We start from the raw sequence: 13,653 nt of genomic DNA, 5'->3' as shown, positions 1-13,653 counted from the left end.
CTTTGTATTTCACACGGTGTCTATCACTGTGTTCTGACCGTGGCAGATATTTAGTAAATACTTGATGATGATGGGCAGAGCTGTAACTAAAGTTCTGGTGCCTTGGGCAATGAGCACAGAGTGTGTTGGCAGCCTTCCTAGGACTAGAGAGCCCAGAGCAGATCTAAGGAAGGGGATACAGAGGATCAGGGTATAGAAGGAAGGGAATTGCCTCAACTCAAAAAGGTTCTATTGCTTCCTTTCTTCCCCCTCCTCTTATCCCAAGACACTTATCTTGGTGCCTCCAGAGGTTATTTTATTCACCTCCATGGTGAGCCAGTAGTAGGAAGCCCAGATCACATATAGAGCTGAGGGGGAAGGACACGAATAGGGAAAGAAGAATTCATAGGCATGCCCATCTGCCAGGACAGCAGAGAGCGATCATCGATGCCCAGATGGCCGGTGGTCACCATTTGTCCTGTTTCCCAGCTTTCACTTTAATTAAGAATAGCAGCAAAACAACTTAATATAAACCTTGGACATAACACAGAAAGCAACAGCCATTTCAGTAATGGGATCTGTGAAATTGGTATTTAAAGCAAAAAGCAAAAAGATTTCTCTGCTGCCATTCAGCAAGCCAAGGGCCATACTCTTCTTGCCATGTGCCCCATTCACCGTCCTTAAAAGTGTGGCGGTAGAGGGGAGCTCCAAGGCTCTGAGGAGTCCCCAGGGAAAGCCAGAGTGCTGAGCCATGCAGGTTGCAGAGAGAAACCGTGCTTACTCCAAAGGCCCAGTATCCAAAGATGATGATGAGAAAGTTGATGCCCTCAACCAGGAACATGAAGGCATAGACATCACACACAGGGCTGAATTCTGGGTGGACGATGTTGTAGAAGAACTGTCTGATAGACCAATAGATCTGGAGGGCACTAGGGAGCCAAAGATACAGGCAGTGATGACCTGCACTTGAACTATACAGCTCATCCTAGACTGTCAGAGTAGGAAGGGACCTCACGACACAGTCAATATCTTCTTATAACAACAACAACAACAACAATAATCACTAGCACTTATATAGGGCTTCTCAGGTCTGCTAAGTGCTTTACATATGTTAACTCATTTGATCCTCACAACAGCTCTATCAGGTAAGTGCTATCATTATCCCCATTTGCCCTAAACTGAGGCAAATAGTACTTAAGTGACTTGCCCAGTGTCACACAACTAGGAAGTCTCTGAGGCAGGATTCAAACTCAGGCCTTTCTGACTCCAAGCCCAACTTCAAGGATGCTATAGCCCCATCTTTAGCAGCTACAGCTCCCGGAGACCCAGAAAAGACCTCAGAAAGTTCTTGTTACCAAAGTCTGTGGCATTATCAAATGGTTCAACATCAGAAACAGATATGGTTTTATTACTTGAAGTGACATTGAAGAACATATATTACCAATTGCATTGCTACTGTACTCTAAGGACCATGGGATTTTTCCATCTTGCAGCTGAAGTCATTTATATAGCTTATTTCACCTATTAGAATATGAGTTCTTGGAGGGTAAAGACTATCCTGCTTTTCTATTTGTATCTTTTGTACAAAGTAAGTGCTTAATAAATGCTTTTCATTCATTCCTTCACTCATTCAATGCCAGAGATAGAAGGACCCTTAGGCCATAAAATGTCAGAACTGACAAATCTTAGCAATCACAAAGTCCACTTGACTTCCCCTATTTCTCAGGGACTCTGCCCAAGGGTGACTTGATTAGATAGTGAAAACATCAGAATTTGAACCCAGGTCCCCTGATTCTGAGTCTAAGGCTCTTCTTTCCAGCCCCTCCTCTAACGACCCTCTCAATTACATTTGAGTCGCCAACTTTCTGGATTTCACCAGCTGTTTCTTTAGCATTCTTGCAGTGAGCAGCCTTCCATTGACTGGAAATTTCCTGAACCAGCTCCTTATCTTCCTGGCTCTTCTGTCCTGGAATTCTCCTGAGAAAGACACAAGATAGCAGCAATCTTTCTTTTGGGATCGCTTTTGGAACCTCCCTCTCTCCACAAATCCTAACCTACTTGAGTGTAACAGTGGCTTCTTTTCCACTAGAGGGAAATGCACATGCCTGATTTAAGGGACAGAGCCACATTCTTTAGAATGAAAGTCATGTTTGCAGCCCCAGCCTTGATCTTTATTGGCCTCTAGAGGCCTTTCGAAATAAAGACAGGGAAGTTGGGGCAGGGAGGGGTTAGGGGTAGAGTGAGGGGTAAGGACAGGAGGATGCTAAAAGACTGAGGGTCTGGCCAGGCACAATCCTCTAGGTCAAATTCTAGTGCAAAGGAACATTTTTGAGGGTTATCCCTTTTGTATTATGCAACTAGAGACTGGGGATGGAAAGGAAATGTTGGGAAGGGGGTTGGGATGGGGAGAAAAGATCATCAGATGTACAACTGGGAAACAGAATCATCTAATCTGGGGATTCTTAACCTATTTTATAACTGTATTTCAATATAATTGGTTTCCTTGGTAATCTCATATGTTTTATGTATTTAAAAACATTCTGAGAAGGTATCCGTAGGCCTTCTCTGACTGTCGGAGGGGTCCATTACACACACAAAAAAAAGTTAAGAAGCTCAGATCTAATCCAACCTCTTGATTTACCAGAAGGTGAAACTGAGGCACTGAGAGGTTATCACCACAGAGCCAGTTTTCAAACTACAAAATGAGAGGATTAGCCTGGATGAAATAGTCTGAGCCATTCTGGTGTGATAAATAGACGCTGAACTGGGAGTCAGGAAAACCTGAGCTCAGATCTTGCTTCAGACACTTAACAATGCTGTAACCTTGGGGAGGTTACTTAACCTCTGGGCCTCAGTTTCCTCATCTATATAATTGGGGATTGGAGTCTGTGGCCTCTAAGATCCCTTGCATCTCTACTTATAAAACCTAGGTCCTTTGACTCCATATCCTTCCATTATATACTTCTCAAAGAAGCTAAAGGGGAAGAAGGAGAAAGAGGAGGCAGAGGAAGAAGGAAGGGAAGGAACTGAGGAGTTGGTAGTAAGGAAGCCAGACCAAGGCTGCTAACAAAGCCCCTACAAGGAACGAGATTTGGGGAATTATGTATGAAGAAATAAATCTTGAGTTTTTATTACTCCTTTTGTTTCTCTTCTGAAGCCCACCTGTACCCAAAGGTGTTTGTCTCTTTCTCCAGAAAGCCCACAGGGAGGGGGCAGGCTGAGGAGGAGGATGAAGCTCTGCTTGCCAGCCCTGGGGGAGGTTCCCTGGCTTTCTGCTGCTGTGTCGTTGATTCTTGGACTTCCTAATCTTTTTCTTTTCTTTGCAGTTAGCCTGGCCAGAAGACGGCTCATCCCATAGTCCTAGGCTCTGGATGGAGGGAAGAAGGAAAGTATTTGAGTATATATTTTGCTGATCTCCCTCCCGCCCCCCCAAGTCCAAAATAGACACCCATGGGCCCAAGAGCAAAGGACAAGCTATGTACAAACAGTGAAGAGCCCAAGATGACGCTGCAGGATTTGGGGACACAGAGGCTGAAGGATCCCCAGAGAAAACAACCCATGAATCCCAGAATGGGAGGGGTGGTACCTCTCTCACAATATCCCTCCCCAGCCCCAGCCCTGCCACATAATTCTGCTCAACTAAAAATGGATGTGTGGGGTTATACAGAACATCTGAAACCCAGAAGTTGGACAGGAGGACTGGATTGAAAATATGGTTTGATGCCACCCCCCTGTGAAGAAGGGAGCAATGGTACTTGAGCCTCTGAGCTCTCTGGGGGCCAGGCTGCACAGGAAATGAGGAAGTGCTTCTCCAGGCCTGAGTCTGACAGAGCCTCTCAGAAAGTCCCAACTAAAATCCCACCTTCTACAGGAAGCCTTCCTCAACTCCTCTTAACTCCAGTGCTTTCCCTGTTTTAATTATTTCCTATTTATCCAGTATATAACTGACTTTGTATATAGTTGTTTGTATGTCATCTCCCTGTTAGATTGTAATCTCCTTGAGGACAGGGACTATCTTTTGCCTTTTTTTGTATTCTCAGCACTTAGCACAGTGCCTGGCACATAGCAGGTGCTTAATAAATGTTAATTGAAAGAGTGAGTGAGTGAGCGAATGAATGTCTTGGAAAGGGGCCATAAAGGGGGTGCCAGCACTTTGGGGTAGGGCAAAGCAGGAGAGGGATCTAGCCCCTGAGACTCTGCTAGAATGCCTTCCTGGGAATGTCTTAACTTCCCCCATTGCCAGGACTGTTTTTTGCCTTGAAAGCTTTTCCTCTTAAAGCCTCAAAATCAGCTAAATTTCAGCAGCCTGGCAAAGATCATTGGACCAGGAGTCAGAAGTGGGTTCTTGTCCCTGCTTTGACACTAACTCTGGGCCATTGTCTATACCACTGAAATCACAAGTCTAGTCTCCACCCTCGATCTCCATCCCATTCCCACCACCCTCCCTCTCCCTCTCCCCAGGATTAACTAATTTTGGGTTCAGCTTTATAGAAGGGCATCTGTAAAATGGGAGCAATGCCTACCTTACCTAGACTGCATGAGGTTAAAAGGGGATAAGAACAGACCTGTAATTTCATTGATATAGGGGAATTACAGGTTAGAAAATTCCCTCTGAAGATACAGGTCAGAGTCTACTCTACAACTAGTAGTCTTAGTTACTTAGAGTACTGAGTCATTAAGTGACCTGTGCAGGGTACATGGCCAGGATGTGTCAGACTCAGGGCTCAAACCTATGACTGACAGACCAACTCTGGAACTCCAAGACCACAAGTACAGGAAGAGTTTAAATAGGAAACTACCAAATGGCTTGCTTCCTCTGGGGTTTTAGGAGGATGGGAAGTCTCCCCATTCGTGGCTTCATGGGGTCCCCCCCTTTTGGTAGTATCTGCCTCTTCCCAAAACTGGGAACACTTCATTAGGTTTGCCAGCCCAGGCAAGGTTTGTAATTCATGCCTCAGGTACAAAAATTCCTAGTTTATACCTATGGCAGGGAAAGAAATAGGGTGTGTACTCTGAGGCGTGTCTGAAGAAATAGCAGCAAAGGAAAGAGGAGAGGGAAGAATTTCTTTGTATTTACTTCCTGTCTTAAACTCGCAATTCTGGGAATTCATCTTTATGAAGAAATCTCATTGAAGTGAGCTTTTGGGGAAATTTGGTTTCCTAAGGATTCCTGGCACCAAGCCCAATGGGATTATATAATGCAGTTAAAAATAAAAATTTTAAAGTCCAGAAACAGACCTGATTTAAAACTATCTTTAAAACAAACCCATGCACTGAATGAAAAACACTAATGCCTTCAGGCATTCTGATCAGGAGTCAGAAATTCAAAAGTATTTAAGTCTCAGTCTTGAGGGCCTTTGGGGAGGGCAAGCAGCCAATTCTGTGTCTCAGCTTTCTCATCTGGAATACTGGTGTTGATTTGAGCCTGTCCGATGCGGGAGCTGAGAAGTCCAGCTAATTAATTTTTTTTTTCATTAAAAACAAGAAGGTTCTAAAAAACAAGAATTGCCAGAAAATGATAAAGTGAATGAAACCATTTCCAAAGAACACATTCTCTTCTGGGGCCATTTACCTTCAAGACTGACCTATGATAGAACAAAGCCAACAGTTGCACAAGGTCATAGTGGACATAGCCACTCTTCTTTTCAATTCCAGCTATATTTGGCAGAGAAAATGGCTTCTCTCCATGTATGCCTGCATAGAGCTTTGTGGTCCAGGGAAAGAATCCAAACTGTGAAAAATATTTGACCACTACTGTTGCCTGAAGAGAGAGAAGGGAAGGGAGAACACACAAAACCAGCTGAAAGTATTTATTTAGTCTAAAATTAGTCTTTCTTAGACCAGAGGTTTCTCTAAAGGGTATTATCTGTAGAAATAAGAGAGAGAGAAAAAAATAACCAACATCATGCTGAATTCTCAGGATACTGCTGTCTGACACTGCTAGAGTCCATAAAAGAGAAGGGAAGTGACCATGGACATGTTTCTTCCTCTCTCTGGGCCTCAATGTCATCATCTGTTGGACTAGACAACCTCTAATGACCCTTCCATCTCTAAACCCATAATCCTATGCTTTTGTTCAACCTTCTAAAATTTCTTTGAGATCTTTATTCTTTTCCTTTTTATGTGTGTGGCTTGGACTCTAAAAGTCTGTGCTTCCAAATTTCTTCTAGTATTTATTGCCTGTCAATTGATTTGGCATAGTTCCCAAATAGTAGCCAAATTCCAACGTTCTCTCAGCCCACTACCCCAAAACCAAACCATTCCTCATGGTAGTTATGCTGAGGAATAGTCCTCTTTTTATGCTGAAAATGCTTTTAAAATACCTTTGTCACCCAAAGTACCACTCCTGGTCACCGCCATACTTTTTCAAATAGCCTGACCAGACTAGTCATCTTCCTCTACCTGGAACCCTACCTCTTCTTTCTGCCTATGAAATTTGAAATCTGCCCTATCTTTCAAGATCCAGCTCAAATGTTACCTTCTCCTCAAGGTCTTTCCTGATCTTCTGTAAGGTAGAAGTGACCCCTTCGGCTTCTGAACTCCTATGGCATTTGTTCCATTCAATCTTGTTTTCTATTTACTTCTATACTTACTTTATCATTCCTACTAGACTGTGTGCTCTTTCAGAAACTGAATCATTCATCTTCTTTATTCCTGCTTTGGTAGTCCCAAAGATGCTTCTTTCAGCTTAAAGAATGTCATGGCTAAAAGAGATGTTAAAATTCTATGCAACGTTAAAATGATAGTAGAGAACTGGACTCAAAGCTAGGAACACTTGGATTCAGGTTGTGCCTCTGATATATATTCGATATGTGACTTTAGGCAAGTCAATTAATTCTACAGTGCCCCAGACTGCTCTCTATGGCTAAAAGTTGCAGAGAAGGCGTCAACCTGCATTGATAGAGGGAGTTTTCCCACTGGAAGTTCCCTATATCAATGAAATCACAAGTCTAGTCTTTATCTCCATGAAATGTTTATTAAGTGCCTCTAATTCAATTAAACAAACATCTATTAAATGCCTACTATGTACAAGTCTGTGTGCTGAGGCTATAATTTTCTTTTTTAGGCATCCAGCTCAGTAATTTAATTGGTGTGGGGAACTTCCAGTGAGAAAATTCTGTCTACTGAGGTAGACTAAAAACTATTTGAATTTGAATGACTTACAGCATTAGAAATTTGCCATGGGCACGAAGAGGTTAAATGACTTGCCTAGGGCCATACAGCCATATGTGCCAGTTAGAACTATGGTCTTTTTAATGCCAAGGCCACTCAGCCATCTAGACAGTCAATCAATCATTCAGTCAATAGGCATTTATTGGGGTGTGTGGAGTATTCAGGAGGATTAGCACCTTTGGTGTGAGGGCTTGCCAAACCTTTTTCAAGGCTGCTCATCCACCTTTGGTGTCTACCTGATTCATCTAATTCTCACTTGTGGCTCCACAAAGCTGTCACATGAGCGGTGACTACATCCCGTTAAACAGTCTCCTCAGATGGGCTAAACCAGAGTAATTGGCAGGCCTCAAACCTGTTGGTGAGTTAGGGGGATGTCTACCCCAAGCATGTGAAGAATTGCTCTAGTACAATGGGTGGATGAGAACAATTTGTTCCATTGGCCATGAAGGTGCTGTGGAGAGTTTCGAGCTTGGTCAGACCTCAAAGACACCAAGGTCATCCACTGCATCTGGGGCCATTTTCAGTGGTCTTGACTTTTGCCTTGCCACTGGACTTTGATGACTCAGGAAGAGGGAATGAGGCTGATGACTTTGTGTAACTCTGCCTCACTTAAATCCAATTCACTTTTAAGTCAAGACATCATCCCATGAAGTCATTGGTCCTTTTCAAAAAATGGAGGACAAACAACAGCTGAGTGCTCAGTATGCGCCAAGATTGTGCTAAGAGCTAGGGATACAAAAAATTACAAACACCCACAAATACGCACGTACGTACACAGTCACTGCTCTCAAGGAACAGACATTCTAGTGGGGGTGACAACATGTTAACATCGAGACACATAACAAGACATGTACAGAGTATCTGAAGGTAATCAGAAAGGGGGAAGTCCTATCCATTATGCCACAATGCCTTTTTGCTGTGCCTATCCTTTAGAAAAATCCATTTGTGATTTCATTTTGACTCTTGAAAGCTAGTGCATTGTTTGCAAGATCTGAAGGGGAGGTTAGAGAAGAGAAAAGTATGGCAAGTGATAGCATGGTAGTATGTGAGCTCTGGGCAGCTAGAGTGGCAGCTCTGGAGTTGGGAAGACCTGAGGTCAAATCTGGCCTCAGACGCTTACTAGCTTTGTGACCCTGGGTAAGTCACTTAACCCTGTTTGCCTCAGTTTCTTCATCTGAAAAATGAGCTAGAGAAGAAATGGCAAACCAAGAAAACCCCAAATGGGGTCATGAAAAGTCAGACACTAACTAAAACAACTGAATAACAACAACATGAGAGTGTTATCTTCTGTTGGTCCTACCTCTGTGTAAAAGATAGCAGCCATCCAGAAACGTTTAGGAGGTCTTGGAACAGAAAGCATAGCCCACAAGAAGCACAGAATGGGGAGCACCAGTGTCAGAATGGAAGCTGAAATCATGTGGTTTAGGATGATCACGAAGTAACAGAGCATTTCAGACTTGGACTCAATCAGCTTGTACAGCTCCAAAGTGAGCCTCACCATTTGGGGGAGGCTCCTGTAGAATGTATCTGCCTCCTCCAGCTCGTGGTCATAAAACACCCTGAAAGGAAGACCCAATCCAGTTGGAACAAAACAGGAACATCCCTAGGTAGCTGCTTGAGAGGAGACACAGGGTAGGGAAACAGCACTACACTTGGAGTCATAAGACCTGGGTTTGAATTGTGACTCTAGCTCTTACTGTGTGACCCTGGCCAAGTGGCTCAACTTTTCCAAGCCTCATCTGTAAAATAGGCATAATAATGCTGCCACTGCCTACCTCATAGGGATGTTGTAAGGAACACTAAAACTTGAAGCAGCATAAAAGCGGCTTTCATTGAGAGGCAGCAGGAGAAAGAAGCTGGATTTGGAACAAAAGATCCTGGGTTCAAATCCTAGCTCTTCTACTTACTACATATGTGACCTTGGATAAGGCATTTCCCTTCAACTGTTAAAAGATGGTGTTCAACTAGATGATCTTGAAGGTCCCTTTCAGTTCTAATTTTAAATCTATAATAGTAACTACAGATGCAGACGTGCCCTGCTTTAAGAAGACCTTAAATCTAAATTTTTTTAAAAAGAAAGCTAATATCCAGGAGATAATTATCTATTCCATAAAAGTATTCCTTTGAATAGTGAGCTTCTTTAAGGCATTTAAAATATATAATTTATAAAAACCCTATTTGCTCAAAATTGGTATGGAACATATTTATCAAACAAATGATTATCTGAGAAGCAACATAGCAGATAGATGAATGGTCTTAAAGCCAGGATCCTGAATTCAAATCCTGTCTCTGACACATTCACACAAGTGACCTTGGGCCAATCACTTAACCACTCATAGCTCTGATGGTAGAGGGAGTTTCTTCATTAGGGAGTTCTCTGAACCAATGAAATCAAAGCTCCAGTCCCTGACACTAATTTGTGCCAAAGACCACTACTTGCCTCTAGCTTCCTGGGGCATGTATCTTACCTCTTTCACCTAAATAGAGTGGTTCGGACTGTCTTCACTGAATAAGAGCAGATAATCTCATTCATAATGGATTATAGATAGTGCTTGTATTTTCCTTAAAAATTCAGATCAACGCAATAACGAACCATGATTGCAGTCTCCTAAGAATGACGTATGTTCCTCACCTCCCAACACTGCAGTGATGGATTCAAGATGGAGTATGAGACTCATTTTCAGAAATGGCCAACATGAGGTTTTATTTTGCTTGACTATGCACATTTTTAATAAGGGTTTTGGGGTTTTTTTCCCGTTTTGGGGGCAGCAGATGGAAAGAAGAGAAAGCAAATGCTTTTTATTTAGAAAATAAAATAGGAAGGAAGGGGAAACAAGAAAAAAAGAAGGAAGGGTAAGGAAAGAAGGAAAGGGAAGGGTAAGGAAGGAGAAGAGAAGGGAAGGGAAGGAGAGGGGAAGGGAAGGAAAGTGAAGAAGAGGGGAAGAGAAGGAGAGGGAAGGAAGGAAAGAAATAATTCTTGCCTTTTAAGGAGTAGATCTCCAGCTGTCAACAATGGGAAGGGAGTTTTTCTTATTGATTTCTTGACTCTTTTCTTCCTCTGTCCCACTGAAGTAGTAACCAAGTCTTTGGCTTCTGATAAGGAGCTTCTTTGTCGAGCTTGCATTGAGCTGCTGTAGGGAGGTCTGGCTTCTTGACAGACAAGTCCTGAGACTGGCTCACCCTCATCTTCCTCACCCAGGCTGTCCTCATCATCACTTGCATAGTTATCACCCATCTCTGAGAGTTCCCTAGGCCCCCCCAAATGTCACAAAAAACACAAGACACCAAAACTTTTGAAAATAAACACATCAAATTCACATGAAACAAATTTCAAACAACAGAAAACCCCACAAGGGATTTGCAATCATTTGTATGGGGCTAACTGAGATTGATATTTGTTCTATCTATGAAGAGAGGGTTTACAGAACAAATTGTTAGTGCAAAAATTCAGGGGATGGCTTTACTTATTCAAAAAGACAAGTGCTCTCTGGTAATTCATTTTCATTTAAACAACTTACTTACAAACCATTCTTTTCCATTCTTTAAAGCAAGTCTTCCAAGAAGCGTTAATTAGTCTGATGTGCACAAAGTACTTGGCATGTGGTAAGCATTTACTGAATGGTTGTTGATTGATTAATGTAGGAGGAGAATTGATGGACTAGGAGTCAAACATTGTGTGACCTTGGTCAAGTCATATATATTCCCTTGGGACCTCAATTTCTTCATTTGTAAGAAGATGGGTTTGGAGGTAACTATCTCTAAGGGCCCTTCCAGTTCTGATATTCTATGATAACTTATGAAGCATTTTCTGGGAATTTTCTTACTGACAAAATTATCTTCTGATCATTTGGTTCATTTAAATCTTGTTGGAAAAATTACCAGATCAAAATCAATTTGGATTATTTGTTGTTGTTTTTTTGTAAACTAGGTGGCAGGTTACAGTGTAAATGGAAATAAAAACAAGAAAATATAATTGTAAACAATCCCAGAGAATGCACTTCTCCTCCCCTCTTTACAGAGATGGGGAATGATGGTTGTAGAATACAACCTTTGTTGTATAGGATAGCACTGTATGTAATTATATGTAATGGATAACACTGCTATCCAGCTTGGTTAGTTTTATTGAGCTGATTTTTCCCCCTCTTTTTTATTCTTCATCATATGGAATGACTTTCTGGGAAGAGATGGGGAAAGGTTATATTCGGAAATGAAAGCAATATAAAAACAAGCTATCAATAATTTTTTAAAACTAGGTTCAGGGTAAATTAGGGTAAATTATTTCTGTGCTTATCTGAGCCAATATTTTTTGGCTTAGGGTTCAATGTGATGACTTCAGCAAAAGTGTGCTTTGAAAACATTATTCTGACTTCCACTGTTTGCATAGCAAAATTTTGACCTTAACAGACTCTAAGCTTTCATCAAGGCCTTTTCACCTGCATGCTGGGGTCTCCTCAAGTGACTGTGAGTCTTCTCCAGTTGGGGGTTGCCCCACTGATGATGGCAGGTCCTCAAGGTCATTCTTGGCAAGGTCGTTCCCGGATCCAGCCTGTAACTGAAACCCCTCTCTGGGTGATTGCTGACTTAAGGTATCTTTATCTCTACATTGATCCCCTGAAGGAATTATCTCCTCTTCAGACTCATCTGGTAAATGTACATTGTCTTTATGGTGTTCAGGTAACCCAGCATCAGGTAACCCCTGATCTTCTGCTCCTGGCTCCCTTTCCTTTATTTTGACAGGTATGGTTTTCTGTTTCTCCTGAAGTTTTAAATGGTAGTATCTCAAAATGTTCTCTTTGGTGGCCTTTTCCCCCTACAAAGACATTTTACATTTTCATTTTACAAATAAAGCATGGTGCTTGGATTCCATTAACAAGAACGAGACATACCATTTCCCACATCCATATATTCCCAAAAGATATCCCCTATGCCATGAATATACCAATGCCTCATTCCACCCTTTTGAATCTGTTTCTTTAGGGTTAAAGCTAATTGCCAACTACGGTGCAACAACAAGAATAGTAGCTAAAATTTATATAGTACTTTAAGGTTTGAAAAGTGCTTTACATACGTTAGCTCATTTGATCCTCACATTTGATCCTGTGAGGGAGGTGCTATATTACCCTTGTTTCACAAATGGAGAAACTGTGGTACAGAGAAGTTAAGTGATTTGTCCAGGGTCACACAGCTAGTATCCGAGCCAGAATTTGCACTCAGGTTTCCCTGACTCCAGGTTTGGTGCCCTATTTACTGTAGTACCCAGGTTGCCACATGTAACCTTCTCTGATTTTCCCAACTAAAAATAATCTCCCCTTTCTCCAATGTCTTAGGATCTCTCTTTTAACCCCATCACTCTCTACCTTGCATTATTATTCTTATCTCAATCCCCCTGCCCTATTATAAATTCTTTGAGGAAAGGGACTCTTATTTAGCAAGAGTAGGGTAATGTGGTTGAAAGGGTGATGGATTTGGGGTCAAAGGATCTGAACTCTAATCTTAGCTCTGCTACTTACTCCTTATGTGACCACAGACAAGTAACTGAAACTTCTGGGCCTCATTATCTTTATCTGTAAAATGAGGGGGTTGAATTAGATGACCTATGTAAGTATTCTTGGAGTTCTAAATCGACGATTTCATGTTTCATTTTTGTTTTTGTATCCCTAGCACCAAATGTAGTGGCTTTTACTAGTTAGTACTTAGTTTTTTTTTTAATCACACTGTCTGAACACTCACAGTACATCAAAGATGTCCAAACAATTTGCTTTGGGGTGGGGTCATGCCCCTCCTTGAAGAAAAGGATGCTTTAAGTTAAGTGCACCAAGGGAACACCTCACTCTTCTCTTCAAAACTTATCTGAGGTTGCTAGTTGCACTTGGTGGAAGAATGGGTTTTGTTAAGCCTTTGATCTAAACACGCAGAAAGTCATGCATAGGGAGAAGTGGTAATGACCCTGCTGAGGAGCTCACAAAAGATACGAAGCATTAGCCAGACTGTGGAATGATGGGTCTGAGCTGAACGACTCATTCAAGGTAGCCTGTTTGGAGCAACATGGCCTTTACCTTACTGAGCCTTCTCAGTAGCATACACCGCTCCATCCTCAACACGGTGGTTATTTCCCAATTTTCTTTGTACAGGGAGTGCACTGCTGCTATGGTGCCCTCCAGCAGCACCTTCCCAAAGACCCATGAAAATTTGACCATACTGATTATTCTCTGCATTAGGATTTCTGTGAAAAAATGGAGAAAACCAGGAGGGAAGAACAAATCAAACCTCCAAATATTTATGTAACAAAGCCCCATGATATGCATTTCATAGACTTTCAGTACTGAGTCAAAATAAAATTGAACATAACCCAGTTAGTTATGGAGGAAAATCTCCCAGGGTACCAGGACTTTATATTTCCAGTGTGAGCTTCATAAGATAGAAAAACTGGGTTTTTTCTAAACTTTGTGTTTCTTCAAGTACTAAGCACAGGACTCTGTACGTAGTACGTGCTTAATAAGT

The 13,653-nt window shown here is 41.9% G+C and overlaps 1 protein-coding gene across 1 annotated transcript in view; it reads right to left on the bottom strand.

Annotated features, from left to right (window-relative positions):
- The window catches only part of LOC114034761 (piezo-type mechanosensitive ion channel component 2-like), a 161,539-nt gene that overhangs the window by 22,054 nt on the left and 125,832 nt on the right, over positions 1-13,653 (bottom strand). The window contains exons 31-38 of the mRNA XM_027850563.1: positions 13,209-13,375; positions 11,586-11,962; positions 10,134-10,400; positions 8,453-8,711; positions 5,552-5,740; positions 3,142-3,346; positions 1,827-1,956; positions 761-908 (exon numbers count right to left, since the gene is read on the bottom strand). Of these exons, the coding sequence (XP_027706364.1) occupies positions 761-908; positions 1,827-1,956; positions 3,142-3,346; positions 5,552-5,740; positions 8,453-8,711; positions 10,134-10,400; positions 11,586-11,962; positions 13,209-13,375 (1,742 nt within the window). The remainder of the gene's footprint in view (positions 1-760; positions 909-1,826; positions 1,957-3,141; positions 3,347-5,551; positions 5,741-8,452; positions 8,712-10,133; positions 10,401-11,585; positions 11,963-13,208; positions 13,376-13,653) is intronic.

This window comes from Vombatus ursinus, unplaced genomic scaffold (genome assembly GCF_900497805.2).
Source record: "Vombatus ursinus unplaced genomic scaffold, bare-nosed wombat genome assembly UNPS02000580.1, whole genome shotgun sequence".
In the NCBI taxonomy this organism is placed as follows: domain Eukaryota; kingdom Metazoa; phylum Chordata; class Mammalia; order Diprotodontia; family Vombatidae; genus Vombatus; species Vombatus ursinus.
This window is presented reverse-complemented; position numbering and strand designations above follow the sequence as displayed.